The sequence below is a fragment of the Neolamprologus multifasciatus genome, chromosome 22, assembly GCF_963576455.1.
Source record: "Neolamprologus multifasciatus chromosome 22, fNeoMul1.2, whole genome shotgun sequence".
NCBI lineage: Eukaryota > Metazoa > Chordata > Actinopteri > Cichliformes > Cichlidae > Neolamprologus > Neolamprologus multifasciatus.
In genome coordinates this window covers 482,501-502,994 of record NC_140459.1, presented here as the reverse complement: position 1 = coordinate 502,994, position 20,494 = coordinate 482,501, and the positions used below count along the sequence as shown (strand labels likewise).

The following is a 20,494-nucleotide window of genomic DNA, read 5'->3' as shown; positions in this document are numbered from 1 at the left end:
GGCCGGTCTTTGTTGCTGGAGCTGAGCTTACTGTCTGATATTTATACCTGCTGTGGATGGGAAGCGAGTGAGGCGTGTGCAGGACCTCTACTGTCTGACTAACACTTTTATGGAAGTTCATTGGACTTTAATAAAGACGATCAACACTAATAAAAACAAATCCGTGTCAAACACAGGCACATGCATGCATACACACACGTTCGAGTATCTCAGCAAACACTTACAGACGACCTGCATGTTGTAGTGGGCTTCCTTGCTGCTGACGGCGTTGCTGACCCGACAGGTGAACTTTCCGTTGTCGTCCTTCTGCAGCGGCCTGATCAGCATAGAGCTTTCATCAGCGGCAAAAACCACACGAGGGCTGGAAGGCCCGAGAGGTTTACCATCTTTCAGCCAGTCTATGTCCCCCACCGTGCCCCCCATCGCCTGGCAGCTGAGGTTTGCCGTGCTGTTGTCGGCGATGAGCACACCAGTCGGACCGATGATTTCAACTCTCGAGATTCCCTCTGGGAAAATTAAAGGGAGACACAAGGATGGTAACGGTTCCTGTGTTTATTGTTCTGATTCTATTTTCTGGCACATATTACATCCATTATTAAAGACACATAAAGAAGTGCAGGAAGGACTGTAGATACAGGATAGTCCAGGTGTGAGCATGTCTGAGAAAATGACCCCACTCTGCGCCTGATTTACAGCCTCAGCAAATTCCTGAGATGCTTCAGTCTGAAGCTAGTCGAAGTCTTACCGGTAACAACATGATGTCCATTTTCTGACTTACGGTCTCCTTCAGCAGAAACAGTCATGAGTCAGGGCGTGGCAGGCCTTTGACTGACATGCTGCAACAGCGTGAGCATGCCTCGTTTCTTAGTAACGTCTCATTTCAAACACAAAAGACGCTGATGGCCGAACGCCAAAACCTCATGAACCAGTGAGCGGCAAGCTGGATCCAACACGTCCCACAATGCAACTGCACAGGGTTTCTGATTAGAGCCTGCTAAACAAACACTCCACTCCACACCTCCAGGTTGTCCTGTGATTGGGCGGTGCACGACGGCTGCGGCAGCCAATTAAAGTCTGTTTTGTGAGCATCGTGACCTCTGTGGAGGGTGGAGGCATCGACAAACTAACAAACCTGATGCTTGAATCCTTAACTCAGACATTTAAAGCTAAAAACTTTAAACTCCGTGTACTCAAACTGACATGGATCCCAAAGTAAGGGAAGAAGAAACATCCAGCTGAGGCAGAACAATGGGGCTAACCTTTCATTCTCTCTCTTGTAGTTCAGGCTCTCTCTACCGTTTGCTTTCCACTGATAAGAGCACCAACAGGCTCCGCCTCTTTTCCGTCGGCCTGCCATCAACCCTCTCAGGTGTTTCTGTTATGTTCGTTTGATCGTCTCAGTTTCATTTGGGGGCTTGTCTATGATTTGAAGACTTATAATCAATTATGGGGCAACCGTGGCTCAGGGGGTTGGGAAGCGTATCTGTAACCGGAAGGTCGCCGGTTCGATCCCTGGGCTCTCTGTCCTGGTCGTTGTGTCCTTGGGCAAGACCCTACCGCCTACTGGTGATGGCCAGAGGGGCCGATGGTGCCATGTGGCAGCCTCACTTCTGTCAGGACAGCTGTGGCTACAACTGTAGCTGCCTCCACCAGTGAGTGGATGAATAGTGGCATTGTAAAGCGCTTTGGGTGCCTTGAAAAGCGCTTTATAAATCCAATCCATTATTATTATTATGTCCATTTTTAATTCACTGAAGCATTTCTGATTAAAATCATTAGATTCATAATTAAATAACACACGCGTGGCCGAGTAGCTGCTATAACGTTTGTGATTTTTACGCTTCAGGCTGCAGTTTATCATTTCAGCCCGCGAGAAGCCAAAACATGACATGTTGTTTGCTCTGTTCAGGCGAACTCCCCTCCGTCATCAACAAAGAGAAACTCCTCAGGGCACAAACATGAAACCGGCCTCCCACCCAGCAGGTTTCTCACAGTCTGCCACAGCACAGAGCCAGAAAACAACATCTTTGAAAAACATGATAAAAAGAGTCCTGGGCTGTAATGACAGACGAGTCACATTGTCTGTTAGCACAACGTTTCAACACCAACAGGTGAAAACTGTGACGAGGGTCACGAGCACTTATTATGGACTCATCAGAGCATCAGTCCTTCAGTCTGCCTGACCGGCTTTTATGTTTCCTGAATATATATATAGAGATATATATAAAGATATATATCTCTCTAATTATATTCTCTCTCTCTCTCTCTCTCTCTCTATATATATATATATATATATATATATATATATATATATATATCTATATATATATATATATATATATAGATATATATATATATATAGAGAGAGAGATATATCTATATATATATATATATATATATCTCTCTCTCTCTCTCTCTCTCTCTCTCTAATATATATATATATATATATATATTATATATATATATATATATAGAGAGGAGAGATGAGAGAGTATACTATCTATCTATTATATATATATATATATATATAGATATATATATATATATAGATATATATATATATATATATAGAGAGAGAGAGAGAGAGAGAGAGATATCTATATCTATATCTATATCTATATCTATATATAATAGAGAGATATATCTATATATATCTCTCTATATATATAGATATATATATCTATATATATATCTATATATATAGATATATCTATAATATATAGATATATAGATATATATATATATATATATATATATATATATATATATATATATAGAGAGAGAGAGAGAGAGAGAGAGGAGAGAGAGAGAGAGAGAGATAGATATCTATATATATATATATATATATCTATATATATATATATATCTCTATATATATATATATCTCTATCTATCTATATATATATATATATATATATAGAGAGAGAGAGAGAGAGAGAGAGAGAGAGAGAGATATCTATATATAGTATATATATCTATATATAGTTATAGAGATATATATATATAGAGATATATATATCTCTATATATATAGATATATATAGATATATATATAGAGATATATATATATCTCTATATATATCTCTATATATATCTATATATATATATCTCTATATATATCTATATATATATATCTCTCTATATATATATCTCTATATATCTATATATATAGAGATATATATATATAGATATATATATATATCTCTATATATATATATAGATATATCTCTCTATATATATATAGATATAGATATAGATATATATATATCTATATATATATATATATATATAGATATCTATATCTATATCTATATATATATAGATATATATATATATAGATATATATAGATATCTATATCTATATCTATATATATATATATATATCTATATCTATCTATATATCTCTATATCTATATATAGATACTCAGCCACGTCACTCACCCATAATGGCGAAGGAAACAGCCGGGGACGCGACGCTGCGTTTGCTCTTGGGATTTTCAGCCCGACAGGTGTAGTCAGCCGCCTTCGTGTACCCTTTGGCTTTGATCATATCCAGAGTGAGGACAGAGCTGGGAGTCTCGATCCTCGTGCCGTTATAGTACCATGTGAAGGAGGCGGGCGGCAGGGAGCCGGCCGAGCAGGTCAGGTTGAACACGGAACCAGCCTGGATGAACTTGGGTGGATTTGCAGGCGTGATGGTGACATCATCAGGTCCGTCTGTGGAGCACATGGAGAGGGGAGTGCAACATGACTGTGAACAGTTTGTACTTCATCATTAAACCGACTGACAAACTGTCACCAGCAGCTCCAATCGCCAACATGGCAGCAGAAACGTGATGGGTGGAGTCAGCGACTACATCCTTTCATGTGACATTAATACATAATGACTGCAATAATTCCCTTTTACTTACTTTCCCTTATTGTTTGATAATTAGTGCTCAGAGATTATGAGTGAAGTTATCTTTTCCCCACCAGTAAAACTCATCTTCATCACTTTGTTTACCTGCAGGAATAACGAGCTAACAAGTCAAGCACAATCGACAGCTTTTCCAGGCTTGTAGAGAAACAGATTTCGCCCCCATGGCTAACTGGGAGTTCCTTCCAGACCCGATGAAGCCGTCAGCTTCATATTAATTAATAACAGAGTTCAGCAGCGGTCGCTGTGGCCTTTCACTGCTGCAGGTTAGTCATGCAGGAGTGGAAGTGTGTACACAGTGTGGTTAGCACAGACTGAGAGGGCGCGCCATGCAAACACAAACACACTGCGTGGTAGCAATGGTCACGTCTCACCCAGCAGTGACACCTCTGTGCTTACTGAAGCCTGCCGAGGTGTGAAGCACCGACCGGGCCTGACGCATGTTTGACCTTTGTTGTGCGGCAGGTGTGGAGCTCATTCGCTCATTCAGGTGCAACGCTACAAACAAAGCAAGAGTAAAGAACGGGCTAACTGTCCAACTGCCACAGCTAACAGGAAATACCTGTACAGGAATGCTAAAAATGCAGGTGTCAGGAAACATGCCAGCATTAAGAGCATGCATCAGAGCCCTGAAACAGCAGGTCACAGCTGGTCTCGCTCTTTAGGAAACACAAATGTGAGGGCAGCGAGTGTTTGCATGTGTAGCTCAGATATAATTAAACTGTTACAGTGGGGCAGTAATCATGGGACACCGCTAGTAAACATGTTGCATGTGTGGGGGTTCCCAGCCACAGTTGCATGGACTTCTCTGTAGCTCCTCCCCCTGTACTAAATGATGAGTTTAAATGTGGTGTTTTATTATTAGCATGAGTTCTGAGGGCTGAAGTTTCCAAAGTGCTTTTACTTTGAAAGAGGAAAATAGGAATGCTGCTTCTTATCCATTACACGCTCCTTCATGTGTTTTCACTCGTGCTAAAGCTGCTGCTGTGTGAGTCCACTGATGTTGCTGCTGCTGCATTTTATATTTATAATGTAAAGCCGGTTTTGCAACCAATCCCTGTTTGTAATCACGACGCAGTCTGCCATTAGATACCTGCCGCAGGGCGGAGCGCGCAGTCGTTAAATGACGACGGCTCATCTTTCAGAAAACTGCAGTCGGGACTTTTGTGGCAATCTGCCGAACTAGAATTTGTGTTGATCGGTGTTTTGATCGAGGTCGGTGATAGACGGGAGGTCACGAGATGAGCGGGACAATAAGCCCACGGCTTTCATGTCACGACACGTCAGCAGCCGAGGACGTCTTTCCAAGAAAACTGCAGTTTTTGTGACTGGAACAGCAGGTGTGTGTTACAGTTACAGTTTCCCCCTCTGGGGCCAAAAACACCTCCTTACACATCCAACACTCGCCGACTTCCACGGCCAGCTTTCAGCTTTCTAAGAGCTGAGCACAGACCTGACCTGCGAGGATGCAACCTCAGCCGTGCTTCCACATCTGCAGAAACGCGGCGTTCCTGTTGTGTTTGCTGCATGTCTGCCGAGCAACACCCAGACTAAAAGCCTCTGGTGCTCTGAATGGTGTCATGCAGGCTGCAGTACTTACAGTAGACAGTGAGGTTGAAAGGCGTGGCGGTAGATTTCGTTGTCAGCGAGTTAGATGCTGTGCAGTAGATCGGACCCACCAGGTCCGTCCTCAGAACATTTTTGATGGTCAGCACGCTGGACGAGTTCGTCTGCGATACAAACCCGAGGACAGAAGACAGACGATGAGGATGACTCAGGTAGAAGTGAAACACCGACCCAAAGTTTCACATCAAACAACGCAGAAACAATCAGGGTTGAACTGACCTTCGTCTCTGTGACGCGTGTGCCGTCGACAACGATGGGCGCGCTGCCGTTGGTCCATTTGAAGCTGAGCGAGGAGCCTTTAGCGCTGCAGGTAAGAATCACAGTGGTGTTGTTTTCAATGGCATCAGGGACGTTGGACTTGATGACCACGTCGGAGACGGGCTCTGCAGGGAGGAACCAGCAGCAGAGGACAGCATGAGCACAAACTGATTTTTTCTCCTCGCAGCTTTCAACAATGAATTATTTTACATTTCTCTGAATACTCGACACCTTTGGCAGAAATGGACTAAACACACCCAGCTGCATCGTTTCCCCTTTGAATGAGGGCCTTGTGGCAGATTAAGCACTGCTGGATTGTTGGTTTAAGGCCAACGTTTGCATCACCTCCTGGTTTGTAGATGATGACTAACAAAGTAAGCATCGCCATAAAAGCTGAGCAGAGTTAAAGCAGCCTCTGTGTGCGAGTTAGAGCAGGTTGGGGATCTCAGCGAGGTCTGCCTGCTTCCTTTGGCTCTCAGAGAGGGGAGGACAAACATAAAACATTACTTCCTCCTCTAATTGGTTGTGAAGGACACAGGTTTGATTGGGTCGAGCCTGCTCAGGCCTTGTCAGGGTGTGTTAAGGCGAATATTTCCACAGATTAAAATTAATCAGCATCTTTATTTTTGAAATCCTACTACAAATGATCCTACCTCTTCATACAATTGTGCTCTGAAATCGTGATAAAGACGAAAGAGAAACAGAAGCAACCGGCTTGACTCGTTTGCAGTAATCCTGCAGCTACTGTTCACTGGTGATTAAGCAACAGTGGGTGTGTGGGAACGCAAAGGAGTGGAAACCAGTCGGCCTTCAGCAGCTTCACACCATCGCTACTTTGAGATTATTGTTCTAGGATAGCTTGGCTGATAACAGATAAGCTGACTGATCCACAGGAACATTAAAGATCCACTCTGGTGCAAAGAGAGTCAGTGGGTGTTGATATTTGAATTTGTGTAATTACTCCAGAAACTGCTTTACTGATTTTATCAGGCAACAAAACCATGATATAGATCCATAATAACTAGAGTATTATTGGTCAGCAGAGGTGCAGGAGACAGACATGAGGGCACAGCTAACATGAAGGAAGTTGTTTGTGTTTCTCTGGTTTCACTGGTGATTCTACACATGCAGCTTTTATGTCCCAGTAACAGCAATCGAGTTAGTCTTCTCTAACATGACCTCCAAAATAAGAGCCTGTAGGCATGCTGGCAGGCTGAGTGGCAGGATGTTCCTGTTGGAGGTTTGTCATAGTTACAGCCAGCTCACATCACCTAATGATGCTGCTACTTTACAGTCTAGCTCACAGATCAGTATGAAGCCGAGCCCACAGCTGCTGCTGCACCTGCAAGCTGCTTTGTAACCCACCTCCACCCAGAACAGAGCTCCAGCCACGAGGAGAACATCAAGCATCCACCACACATCCATATTCACACTGTCTGTGCACCACACACTCTGCACACAGAGCATCAGAGCTGACACACACACACACACACACACACACACACACACACACACACACACACACACACACACACACACACACGTGTTTTCATATCTTCGTGGGGACGTCTATCTGACCTAATGCTCTCCGCAGCCCCTGACCCTCACCCTGACCCTCACCCTGACCCTCACCCTGACCCTGGGCCTAAACCATAACCTAACTGTAACCCTGACACTCGAATCACGCTTCGGTCCCCACAAAGCTGAGTACACACGGCCACACTGACTGGAAGGTGCAGCGTCACGAGCCACGCCCTCTCACGCTGCTGGTTATTTGACATGAACAGAGTTGTAAAGGCGCTCGCGCACCGGCAGTGTCGCGTTCACCTGTGACAAAGCAAACTTTTCCTCCTCCAGACTGCAGGGACAAGCAGGCGTGGCTAAATCCCAACCAAACCGAGTTTAGAAAAGTGGGCATTTCACGGGCAGCTGTCCCGTGGGTACGTTATAAGCCCCAAACTACACGAAGACACTTTCTGTATTTAATAATCGCCTCAGCGCTGCTGGGTTGTTGGTTTCAATTCAATTCAATTTTATTTATGTATCGCCAAATCACAACAAAAGTCGCCTAAAGGCGCTTCAAAGTGACTAATGAAACACAGCGATCAGCTCCGCACCGCTGCAGTCTCACACCAAGCTTCCATTTGTCTGAAGCCACACCTCTGCAGTAACCGCACAGGTATGGCGCACATTACTACTCACCGACCACCAGAAGTTTAGTCTCTCCGAGTAGAGCATTGGCATCAGATGTTATCACAGTGATGCTATAGTCCCCGCTGTCCCCAGGCTTCAGGGCGGACAGGGTCAAGGAGCCGTCGGTGGAGTTAAGCGAAACTCTCCCCGTGTAAGCTGGAGGCACTTTCAAGTTTCCACCAACAAATGTAGCCACACTATTTGGGCCATTGAAAGACCAGGTTATGGATATGGCGTTGAGGTTCTGGTTCATAGTCGTAGTTTTCAGGGTGACATTTCCCCCCACAAGTGCAGCCACGGGACCTTCGGGCAGAATGCCCTGCCCCACGCAGCATCCTGCAGAGAACAGCCCACAGAGGCACATTAGATAATAATAATAATAATAATAATAATAATAATAATAATAATAATAATAATAATAATAATAATAATAATAATAATAATAACGAGAGTCAGGCAGAGCATGTGCACACAGTAAAAAGCTCATGAAGCAGCGGAGCGCACGGAGCGCTCGGAGCTTCAAACTCTCACCGAGCAGCGGCAGCAGGAGCAGGAGCGACTTCAGGGAGAGCGGATCCATCCGGACGGTTCAAGTGTTCCCAGCAGAGAGAGACACGGAGGAGACACGGCAGTACCTGCTGCTGTTGGAGGGATACACCCAAAGGTGAACGCGCGCACACACACTCCCTCTTTATACGCAGCCCGCCCTCCGTCACTCTTCCTGTTTCTTAAAGAGTTTCGATTTAAACCCTCCCACCTCCGCGCTCAGGTGCCCCCCCACACACACACCTTACCTCTGAGACCACCGAGCGCGCTCTTCTGCTCGTCCCCGGCCCCCTGTGCTCACGGTGTGTCTGTACTTTGTGTTTGTTTCTGGTGTTTTTGGACACTGAGTGATTCCTAATAAAGTGGATATAACTCGTGACTTCACTGTCAGAGTCGTTTCCTGGAAATCAAACAGTATCTGCGGATGTTATGAAATGAACGTTGGATGAATGCATCATGTGTAACGCATCAAAGGCATGTCAGACACTTAGAGTTAGCCCATCTCTAACAAATGACTCATAATTGTGGTTGAATAGACGCACAAAGAAACGAGAGCTTTTTACAAAGTGGGCCTGCAGTTCAGTGAGGCGATGCTTCCACCCAGTGGACAGACTCAACGTGGAGCTGAGCTGTCAGCTGCAATGATCACACTAACACCTGCATATATTCAGATATATAATCTGAATGCTAATTTACTGATTAGATTGTTCTAGGAGAGGCCCAACTCTGTGCCTAAAGTACTGACAGGAAACTGCTTTTGCAGAGAAAATAGGAGCTGCAGCCATAAAGTGACACTAAGTAGGTGTTTGATCGAAACGTAAAGTGTGTGTGACGTCGAGAGGAAGTATATAAATAACTAGGCTTCCTTTTTGTGCTTCAGACCTGAGCTTATGTGTTCGTGTGTTCAGGTCTCCGTTCCTGGGAATGTAAATAAAAGATTTTTGAGCTTTGACCACTTTGAGCCGTGTCTTTGTTTGTCGTTCAAGAGTACAAAGAACTGGATTTAACAGCTATCAGCTGCAATGATCACACGAACACCTGCATGAAACTTTGTGGAAGTGAACAGGAAGCAGAATTCATTACACAGAAGTGTGTCCGTGTTACGCCAGGAACGAGTCCAACACAGTTCACCTTTAAAATGCATTGAAGTGTTTTCTATGACCTTATTCCAAAAGGTAAACCTGCATATATCATAGGGTGACCATATTTTGATTTCCAAAAATAAGCACACTTAGCTCAGTCATGAAGAACTTGCAGAAACATATTTAACAGATTTGAACGACACCGTCTCTGTGCGGTTAATGAATTATGAAATAAAATACGTCATATAGGCTTTTACAAGTCAGCAAGCGCAAAACAAAATATCCTCTGGAATTAAATAGTGATACAGAAATAATGGCTCATCTGCATGAGAAAAATTACCAGTACTGGGCCAGTATGAGGGCTGGACTGGGACAAACAACTGGCCCGGGCGTTTTGACTGGAGACCGGCCCAGCAGGTTTATAGGAGAAGCCATAAAGCCTTTGAGTGATGCACACTCTCGTTGGTTTATGTAGGATTTCTATACATTTTACATCAGATGACCACTTTGGTTGTAAGATTCAGATAATAATTTAATAAAAGTGAGACATTGTTAATGCCCTACCTGCCCCCCTGGCAACACTTTGCTAGACCCGCCCCTGCACAGTTACCAGCTGTCAGCTACTTAGAAAAGGATCCTGGTGTTATTTGTCTCTCAGAAACAGTTCAAACTTCAACTCATCCATGTCACCTAAAAGGTAAACCTGTTTCTCCATCACAGCTCTGATGATTCAGTAAGGACATCTCCTGGTTTCATCTTCATGTTTCCCTCTCACCACATATCCAAACCCACATCATGACACTATCAGTAACATCATAGCACCACCCAGCTGTATAGAAACTCCATCATGCTAGCTCACGCAGTACGAGTTATTGTAACTGTAAAAAGTCAGCATAATGAAAATAAACTCCACCTAAACTTGGTTTCTATCTGACCAGATAGACTGCAGGTCATAACTTCTTACCTGAAGTTCACCTGACACTCGGACCAGCGGCCGCCTCGGGTCTCTCCTCCTCCTGCCTCCCCTTCCCTCATCCAGCTCATCCAACAACAAAACCATCACCCGTAAAGCTATGGTCGGTATGAGGGAAAATTCTTTTGCAGTTCGTCTGAAAAGATGCACTTTGAGATCTTTTAAACATCATTAGGCGCGTTGCTGCGCGTTGTCAGTCCCGTCTGTGAGCGCAGAACAAGCACAAAGCAGCAGTTCGGGGATGATGTCGGAATACAGGAGAACCCGGACATTTTTATCAATCTCGAGAGTCCGCCCGGACGCCCCGGACAGAACGTGAAAAGCGGACATGTCCGTGGAAAAGAGGACGGTTGGCCACCCTAATATATCCCATATTCAGAACACATGATGTGAAATGTGGTTTGTTGCCCAGGGCAACACCGTGGCATAGTTGTGCAGACGAGGAAAGAGCGTATCCAGTGTTTCACTGGACACTCCATCCTCAGTAAAGGATGGAGTGTTTCTCCATCCTTTACTGAGGATGGAGAAACAGCCTCTTCCCAATTAAAAAAGACAAAACACTCTCTGTACGTTCTCGGCCCGTCTTTGGGACGGAACAAATCTAAGCCATGAAAAAGCAGCTCTGAAGGAAAAAGCAGTTCAGCCTGATACGGGCAGCATCATGTGGGTATGAAGGCCTCTAGGCCTTTCTTATCACAGCTGTACAGTGAGACACAGAGCAAAACGTGGGAGAAGAAACAGCATTTGTGCTGGTGTCAGCAGGCAGGTAGGAACAGGATCACCGGAGAAAAACTCCTTTTTTATTTTCTCCAAAGTAGAACGACACACAGATAATCACTGGCGCCCTCTAGTGCAGCTAGTAAATGCACATGCAGAACAAAATGCAGCCGTATATGGACACAACGTTTTACAGTGAGGGACGTTGTTCTGCTCACAGCTTGCCTCTGCACATCTTTACTTCCTCTTTGAACTTCCGGTCATGTGACTGACCTGCTGCCAGTGGACCAGATGAGCTGAGAGCTGTTTCTCTTCAGAACCACTGAGTACCTCAGACAGATGCTGCTGCCATCAAAGAGAGCGCATATTAAGACTGTTAACATAAACAAAGCAAACATTCAAACATGACATAAATCATGGCTTCTGTTTCCGTTTTGGAACAAAATGTAAAACACAGTGTTTCCTTTTTCTGATCTTTGACAGTCAGCAGTCATCTGCTGCTAAAACCATCCATCCATTTGCTTATCCTTTTCAGGGTCGCAGCGCTGGAGCCTATCCCAGCTGTCATAGGGTGAGAGGCGGGGTACACCCTGGACAGGTCGCCAGTCTGTCGCCGGGCCAACACACAGGGACAGACAACCATTCACTCACACATTCACAGCTAGTGGTAATTTGGATTATCCAATTAACCTATCCCCACAAGCTGCATGTCTTTGGACGGTGGGAGGAAGCCGGAGTACCCGGAGGGAACCCAGCAAACACGGGGAGAACATGCAAACTCCACACAGACAGACCTGATGGTGGAACTGAACTCAGGACCTTCTTGCTGTGAGGCAACAGTGCTAACCACCGTGCTGCTAAAACCATCGTTATGTAGTCTGGTAACGGAGTGAAAAATAACTGCTGCTGTGACGCTGTCACTTCCTGTGCCAATGAACCACAGCTATCTGACCACATCTATATGCAGCACACACCACCTCATGGTTACCAGCAAGACAGAGATCGAGACCCTTCTCACTGCAGTCTTCACTAAACGTTAAACTGACTGCGTGAATGGGAGGATGGTGTTTTTGGCTGAGGGCCCTTCATTGTAAAAGCACGGTCTACACCACTATGATCTATATTCATGTCTAATTTCTTTTCACCACTGAGGAACAAACTGTGGTTATTGCAGGCTGTGTTCTGGGAAACGTGACACACAGTAGTGAATTGTCATCCAGAGGCCAGAGCAGACGACACTGAGGGAACCTGAAAACTACTGGCTGATTCTGGGACCAGGAAGCAGAGTTTTGTGCTCTGACGTTAATAAAAGCTGAGGTGGGTGTGGTCCAGGTGGGCGGAGCTGTGAACAGATCCTGAATCAGTGACACGCTGGTGAAGACATGAGACAGCAGCTCCAGACAGATGTGTGCACAAGGTTCTCTCTGACCTCAGATCAGTTTGGGTCCAGAGGAGACAGTTTCTCCATCATGTGGCTTCTTCTCTGAGTGATGAAGCTGTAACCTGCAGGTGTGGGCGGCGCGCCGAGCTGCTCGCATACGCTGATGTCTGCAAGTGTTCCTGATGCACTGATTTCATCCCAGAGTCGACCCTGCGCACAGAGATTCCTCCAGGATCTGTGAGGATGTTGAGGATATGATGTTCTGTAGATCACAGTGAGGAACATTATTCGGAGACTGTTCCACAGATGCAGGTGTTTGCACATTGGTGAACAACTGATGATGTTTTTATACTTGATCATGTGACGGACCTGCTGAAAAATAACCAGTCAGTTGCTGCTCCACCTCTTTTTTCCCCTCAAGTCAACTTTAAGACGTGTTGCTTCAAATTTAAAATGAGTTAGAAATATTGAGGAAATATTAAAATGTCTCAGTTTGTTTTTGGGATGTTCTATAGTCCTCTAACACACAATTATGCCAATGATGGTGAGCTCCCTTCTTATTTTTAATTATGAATTATTTGCTTTTCATTCTAAGAGTTTTTCTAAATTCAAAGCCATCAGGACACATTCAAAAACACGAGGGCTGAACACCAAAGACCGAAAACGCACTTCAGAACTTTTCTGTTCAGTCTTTATTCGACCAGGATATTCAGACTTAAGATGTAGGCACAGGTTAGTGTCATGCCCAGAGTTCTGCACTAACATACAGGGTAAGAGTGAATGAAGAAAGCTGTTCAACATCATACACTCACATGTGAAAGCTCAGGAAACTGTAGACACAGAATAGATAAATGTCAGCGTCACCTTGGGCCCAACCAGGGCAGTAACGCTCAGGTGCTGACTGCTCTCAGATCGTTTCAAATGATCAGCAGGACCAGCTCAGTAAGACAGTTGTGATACTGCAAACGTTGGCACTGATGTGATACCAGGTAAATACACGGCCAATTATAAGCATCGATGCCAATACTGATACTTTAACCCACAAATGTAGCTTCTGTAGGGAACAACACTGTCATGAGATCAGTCATTAATTTGCATACTTTCAGCTTTTATTTTGAAACTGTTTTTTGTAGACCTGAGTGTAAATGTCCCGTCGCTTAGGCTCGTCGGGTCAGCTTCTGTTGATTAGATTTAAATAAAACAAACGTGACAACCAGCATGAAAAAGATATTTTTATAGTGACTGCGTGGCGTACATTTTTTATTTCCAGAGAAATGCTGACTTAACACAGTTCAGTGAGCTACATGCTGAACTTAGAAACAAAGTATTGATCGCAGCTAGTACAGATCCAGCATCAGTGCTCACACTGATAGCTGGATTTAGTTGATTAAATCAGCGGTCCCCAACCCCCGGGCCTCAGACCGGTACCGGTCCGTGAGTCGTTTGGTACCGGGCCGCGAGAGTTGAGGCTCAGGTGTGAAATGTATAGTTTTCAGGGTTTTTATCGGTTTTCAGGCTTTTTTGTTATCGTTTTTATCATTTACTCGGTTTTCCTGGGTCTTTTCACGTGTGTTATGAATAAATCTTCTTTTTTTCGGTACCAGTACTGGTTTTATTTTGTTGTATTTATCCGCGACACCTTAAAGGCCGGTCCATGAAAATATTATCGGGCATAAACCGGTCCGTGGCGCAAAAAAGGTTGGAGACCGCTGGATTAGATGATCACAGGTCAGTAAGTGCGATGGCAACAGACCAGCAACACTCACAGGAGTAAGAATCAGATAAAGTGTGAAGCATTGCAATGGTTTACTATTAAACACAGTTAAACAGGAACCATTCAGTTATGTAAAGAATTTACAATACAAAGGTTAATTATGTTTGATACCAAAACACATTATTTAGTGTAATCTTATTTACCCGTCCAAACAGCCTCTTAACGCTGAAGCTGGTCAAAGTGGCCTCTTTAATCACATTGTAGCAAAAGTTATTAGATTAGTGACAATCATGTAACATACGTGATGTGAAATACAGCGTCTGTAGGGACGGCAGCAACAGGGGTTAGCCTTCATTTACACGCACAGCTCAGAGAGGCGGGGCTTATAAACTGAAGTAATAACAAACATGCACAAATAAAAAAAACTTGAAAATGATAAATATTATAACTGATGTTTACAGTTATAAACATCACAAACGTATCTGTGGATGAGTTTGTGATGGATTTCAGGATTTTACTGGAATGTTACCGATTTGCAGGAAATCGTGTCCGTCTGACTGAATCGCACATGTGACATGTACTGCATGTCGGTGAGGGTGGAGTAGATGTGCTCCTGGTCTGTGGGGGCTGGAGTCATGGTCTCATAGGTGGAGTCTTCACATGTGGATCCTGGAGCTCTGCTCTTCTGCTGGGCTGCAGGTAACTGAAAATATTTAACACATCCAGTTACATGTATGTTTGCAGCTGGTGTTTACTGCCCTCTAGTGGCACTAATCTGTCCTGCAAGGTTGAACACTGACAGAAACACTGATGGAGTTACCTCCACCTGTCTTCCATCTGATTTCCTGTTTTTCCCATTCTCCATCCATCTGTAGAGGAGCAGCAGGAAGCCAGCCGACAGCACGACGATCACAACCACACACACAACCAGAGACACAAAGTAATCTGGACACAGAAGATGACACTGACGTGTGTGTTTCAAGGTCATAAACACAACGTTTTGTTGCACTGACAGGATATTAATAAAGCTGCCAGACAGGTGAGTACCTGGGATCTGCTCAGGGAGAGCTGGCGTGGGGGTGGTGCCGGTGGGTGGAGCTGTGAACAGAGAAATGCCGATGGAGACGTGAGACAGAAAACTAGTCCTGTTCCAGCTGTGAACAGCAGGGGGCGACAGACGTCTCAGTGACTCACTCACAGGAGTCTCTGAGTGCATCACTTCCCTTTTTCTAAGGAAGTAAACTCTCAATAAAAGAGGAAATCTGTGTCAGTGAAGCTGAAAGTTCCTGAAAAATGATGCTGAGAAAACACAAACACTCCTAAAATAACACAAAGACTATTTCAGAGCATCCGTGTGACGGTGTCACTTCCCCTTTCAGCAGAAAGAAGAGTGTCCAGTATTCAGGCCTGTTTATACCAATTACATGTCATTGTTGCAGCCGGGACCGCCACACCTGGCCCTGACACGGTTTGGCCGTACGTGCTGAGGACCGAGGGTCCACGTGTGACGGGTGAAGAGCGTGGATTTCCTCCGTGCCGGCTTCCTGTTAAACCCACAATCAAACTGTGACGATGACTGCACAACGTTTTCAGGCTGACACATAAAGTTTGGTTTGAACAAAAGTGATTTGGGATCCAGTAACGACTCACCTGAGACCGTGAGGCGTATCTTTGCGGCGTCGCTCTGACCGTGTTTGTATACGATGGTGATGATATATTCCCCGCTGTCCTGCGGCGTCAGCGCGCCCAGGGTCAGGTGGCCGTTGGCTGCGTTAATCCACGCTCTGCCCTCGTAGGACGTGTTCAGTCTGAGCGTGGAGGAGCTCGCCGAGGCGACAGTTATGATCTCCTTCCCGTCATCGAAGTGCCAGAACAGAGCCGAGCGCTGCAGGTCCTGAATCGGAGTTTTCAGCGTCACATTGCTGCCGACACCTGCGCGCACAGAGCTTTCTGACAGCATCCTCTGACCCACGCAGCGCCCTGCGGGGACACAGGTCACATGACGCACCATCAGAGCTGTGCTGATTATACCGCCGTGACCTCTGACACTAACAGCTGTGCCACACCTTTACCACAGGAAGCTGTGAGGAGGTCACATTTACAACCTTCCTCAGAGCTCCTTCCTTCAGCTGAGCGCGGGGTCAGCTCTGAGGAGGGCCGGACTTTCTTTACCTCTGCTTACCTGCTGGATCACCATGGTAACAGCAATGGTCACGCTCCAGCAGATGAACCAGGTTTGGGATAACCTCCGATAAATACACGTGTTTATTGGAGGTCATCCCAAACCTGGGTCAGGCTTCAGCGCGACTGCTTCGCGTTAACTTCAGCGGCGCTCTGACCAGGACAGCTTCAGCCTTTATAACTAAGATATTAAACCTTCAGCTCTGAGATGCTTAAATTCTTACCGATGGACGCGAGCAGACACAGCAGGGCGACCCGAGCCATGGTGGACAAACGTTCCCAGCTGAGGACTCGGCTCTGGTTTCCTGATCTCTCTAGCAGCTCCGACTCACAGCCGAAGAGGAAGCTGGTCCGTGTTTTCTGCAAACGCTGGCACATTTCAGAAAATCACCAAGCAAACGAGGAAGCGTCCGAGCCTTCATGGCTGCACCGGCCTGAAGCCCACAGCGGGGGGAAGTTTGGTAATCACAGGAAGGATGATGTCAGCGATCCCACTGCGACCTCATCCTTGGTACACCTTCCAGCTCGACCACACTGACCCTCGGTTTCACGCGTAGACACACATAGAGGACGTCTGAACCTGCGAGCGTTCAGGCACAGCGGGCGGAAGATGTTTGGATCCAGGAGGACTCTTCAGACAGAAACCGAGGCGCTTATGAAGCTTTGTTCATCAGGAACCCGATGGTCGCGCTGACCACGAATCATCCTCGCAAACATGAAACCTCCCCCATCATCTGAAGCAGAGTGCAGCTCTAACACATTAACTGAATCTATGAAGGGTCCAAATGAGGCTCCAGTGTGGGTGAAACATGTTTCCTGTAATCAAGAAACGTGCTTCATCTGTCAGATTCAGACCCGTTTGATGATGAAATCACTCATCATCACGTCCTGAAGACTAAAAACTGATTTACCACAAAGACACCGACACATCAAACGAGTCTGTCAGAGTTTCAGCTCTTTATTAAATAACAAAAGGTCAGAAAATGAAGAACAGCTGGAAACAAACAAGAGGCAGTGCTGCCATCTAGTGGCCGTCAGTGAGGACGCGCTCATGCTAAACTAGTCCAGCTAATACTGACGTGTGGTGACCTCGTCCTGCCCCCCTCAGTGTTACAGCATTTGCATATTTATTTATCTCACAAAGAGGAAGACGTGCAGTTAAAGGACATCCTGTAAACCTCAGTATCAGCCGAGCGATGAACTGATCCTCCTAACGAGGTCATCGGAGGCTGCACTGTGAGACGCACCTGTGTGACGCCTGGCTTCTCCTAAACACAACAATAATAATACATGACCAGGATATCTTTGACCTATCAGGTTTAAGCTATCCTAACATCAGGTGTGTGGGGGCGTGGCCACAGGAAGGTCAAAGTGCTTTATACTGTGTGACACCAACAGGAAGCAGCAGGTATAAATCTGTTTCTGAGGAGCTGTATTTCATACTGGCTCCTCCCACGTGCTCCTTCCAGAGCACTGATTGGTCACTCAGGTTAAACCTGGAGTTACATGGATGAGTCATCCTACACTTTATCAATAACACATCACCTCACAGGAGCCTGTCACCTGACCGCAGTCAGCTGATCAGCAGCGGGGATGTGCGACGTGGACGACAAACACGTGACTCTAATTACTCATTAATGCACGACTGCACGTCAGATCCAGGAGGTTACTAAGCTGCCTCCCTCCCACCTGCAGCAGGTGTGACCACGCGTGTGATGTCACACAGAGTGCGGACACGCTGCTGCTGCCGGTGTACGGGCAGCATTCCCGACGGCGTGCGCGTCACGAGGTCGTTCGTGCAGTGAAAACAGGAACTGGTTTCTGCTGATGAATAAAGTTTTGACTCCACCGTCAGGCTGGCTGAGCTGTGACGCCACGCCGAGCTGTCGTCCTCGCGGCGTTCACGTCTTGCTGCTTTCGGCGACGCACTTGTGCTTTTTGACCTGCGAATGCCACGTGAACCTTTTGTCGCACACGTTGCACTTAAAGGGCTTCTCCTCCGAGTGGACGGCCATGTGCGTGATGACGTTGGCCTTGTTGGTGAACTTCTTGGCGCAGACGGAGCAGCTGAACGGCTTCTCGCCCGTGTGCACCCTCATGTGGTTGACGAGCGTGTTGCGCAGGCTGAAGCTGGTGTTGCACACGGAGCAGGTGAAGGGCTTCTCCCCGGTGTGCACGCGCAGGTGTGTGGTGAAGTTGGAGCTCTTGGAGATTTTCTTGCCGCAGAACGGGCACGTTTTCTCCCCCGTGTGGCTCTTCATGTGGCTCTGCAGGTGGTTCTTGCCTCCGAAGCGTTTGCCGCACTCGGAGCAGCTGTAAGGTTTCTTGGCTAAGTTACTTCCCGCGTCTCTCATGGCGTCCTCTGACGGCGGTTTCCCGCTCTGCACCGGAGCGTCCTCTGGAGCCCCGGTGTCAGAGGAAGTCCTGACAGGCTGCGGGTGGAGGTTTCTGGCTGCTTCTGGTCCTGCTTGATCCTCTCCACCAGCTCGTGCCTGCAGCTGGCGGCTGCTGAGCTCGCTGCGGGTGTGAAGGAGGTCGGGGCACTGAGTGCTCTCTTCCACCTCCTCTTCAGTCTTCACGGTGACGGGAATGATGGTGAGGTCCTCGTGCGCTCCGGGCCGCTCTCCCGGCTGATTGGTCCAGAGCTCCTCACGTTCATCTTTGACTCGTGGCGGTTCTGGACTCTGCCGGTGCAGACCGGGGCTCTTCTGCTCCTGTGATGCTCCTTTATCCGCCGTAAACCTCGTGGGGCTCAGGGGAGACCCTGGAGGACACAGAGGGAGGAAACGAGCACTGGTTAGCCCAACAGACCAAACGTGACCAGCAGGGGGCGCTCCTCTGGAGCCATGAGTACGTCCCATTCACTGCTTTCAGGCTGACTGAATAAAACATCAAGTTCATTTTGGACATTTGGATTTTGTTAGAGAGGACCAGACAGCAGGATTAGTTACCATGGTTACGTCCATCTAAGAGTGCACGTTGTGATTAGTGTAACACGGTTACTCATAAACTCTTTTTGGGGGGGTTAACTTTCAATATATCGTTTAAATGAAAAATAATGGGGCTGCGGTGACATCACTGCTGAACCATAGTGGCTCCTTTAGGTGCTGAGGGGGAGGTGTCCCTCACAGAGTGGGGGCAGGTACACTCACCTGCACCCTTAGTGAAAACACCGCTGCTCCATCCACAACACCAGAGAAAAATTATTCTCCATGGTTACTGTTCCTACGGAGACACATCTCACCTGCACCCAACTTACAATTAAACTGCCTAGTTAAAATTTACAACATCTGGAACAGCTGCTTATCCTTTCCCACAACAACAACTAAATAATATTAATTATTATTACTATAAATATTATAACAAAAGTAATATTTTTATTAGTATTGTTGTTATTTTGTTGTTGTTATTATAAAAGAATAACATGAATAACAATAATAACAGTCATTATTCATTCATTATTATTGTCATTATTAATAACAACAACAATGGTGATGATGACGACAACAATAACAACCTATGGTGAGAGCCGTCCGGTCTGTCTCCGGTAACCCACCGTGCGGGCCCCCCCGGCTCTCGGCCGCGTGTCCGTCCGGCTGCCTGCTCCTGTGCAGGCGGATCTCCTGCTCGTACTCCTCCATCGTCCTCTCAAACAGCGCGAAAATCTCCTCAGCGGCCGCGTTGAGCCGCTGCTTCACCAGCGCTCTCAGCACCTCAGCCTTCGACATTTTCCCCGCCGTCAGCCGGACACGCAGATGCCGAGCCGAGCCGAGCGGGTCTCGGGCTGCGCGGAGAAGGTTCGGAGGACGAAGTCGCAGGGAGCACCGACACCTGCCCGCTAACCTCCCCAGGCCCTAACCCTGACCTCACCTGTGCTTCTTTACTCGGACGGAACACACCGAGCCTGC

At 46.4% G+C, this 20,494-nt stretch overlaps 2 protein-coding genes and 1 long non-coding RNA gene across 4 annotated transcripts in view; 1 reads left to right on the top strand and 2 right to left on the bottom strand.

Annotated features, from left to right (window-relative positions):
• Positions 1-17,273, bottom strand: part of LOC146492471 (uncharacterized) — a 30,223-nt gene extending 12,950 nt beyond the window's left edge. Inside the window, exons 1-11 of the mRNA XM_085149344.1 lie at positions 16,811-17,273; positions 16,056-16,385; positions 15,226-15,503; positions 14,924-15,108; positions 11,584-11,655; positions 8,524-8,582; positions 8,002-8,328; positions 5,761-5,924; positions 5,516-5,645; positions 3,441-3,716; positions 225-506 (exon numbers count right to left, since the gene is read on the bottom strand). Coding sequence (XP_085005470.1) covers positions 225-506; positions 3,441-3,716; positions 5,516-5,645; positions 5,761-5,924; positions 8,002-8,328; positions 8,524-8,582; positions 11,584-11,655; positions 14,924-15,108; positions 15,226-15,503; positions 16,056-16,385; positions 16,811-16,964 — 2,257 coding nt within the window. The 5' untranslated portion in view covers positions 16,965-17,273. The remainder of the gene's footprint in view (positions 1-224; positions 507-3,440; positions 3,717-5,515; positions 5,646-5,760; positions 5,925-8,001; positions 8,329-8,523; positions 8,583-11,583; positions 11,656-14,923; positions 15,109-15,225; positions 15,504-16,055; positions 16,386-16,810) is intronic.
• LOC146492466 (uncharacterized) overlaps positions 1-20,494 on the top strand; it is a 364,885-nt gene that overhangs the window by 250,986 nt on the left and 93,405 nt on the right. The window lies entirely within an intron of this gene.
• The window catches only part of LOC146492470 (uncharacterized), a 2,987-nt gene continuing 14 nt past the window's right edge, over positions 17,522-20,494 (bottom strand). The window contains exons 1-2 of one of the 2 annotated variants that reach the window (XM_085148551.1): positions 20,104-20,494; positions 17,522-19,350 (exon numbers count right to left, since the gene is read on the bottom strand). The exon at positions 20,104-20,494 is cut by the window's right edge and continues 14 nt beyond it. In XM_085148551.1, coding sequence (XP_085004677.1) covers positions 18,488-19,350; positions 20,104-20,314 — 1,074 coding nt within the window. In that variant the 5' untranslated portion in view covers positions 20,315-20,494 and the 3' untranslated portion in view covers positions 17,522-18,487. The remainder of the gene's footprint in view (positions 19,351-20,103) is intronic. The other variant, XM_085148552.1, reaches the window with a different exon arrangement.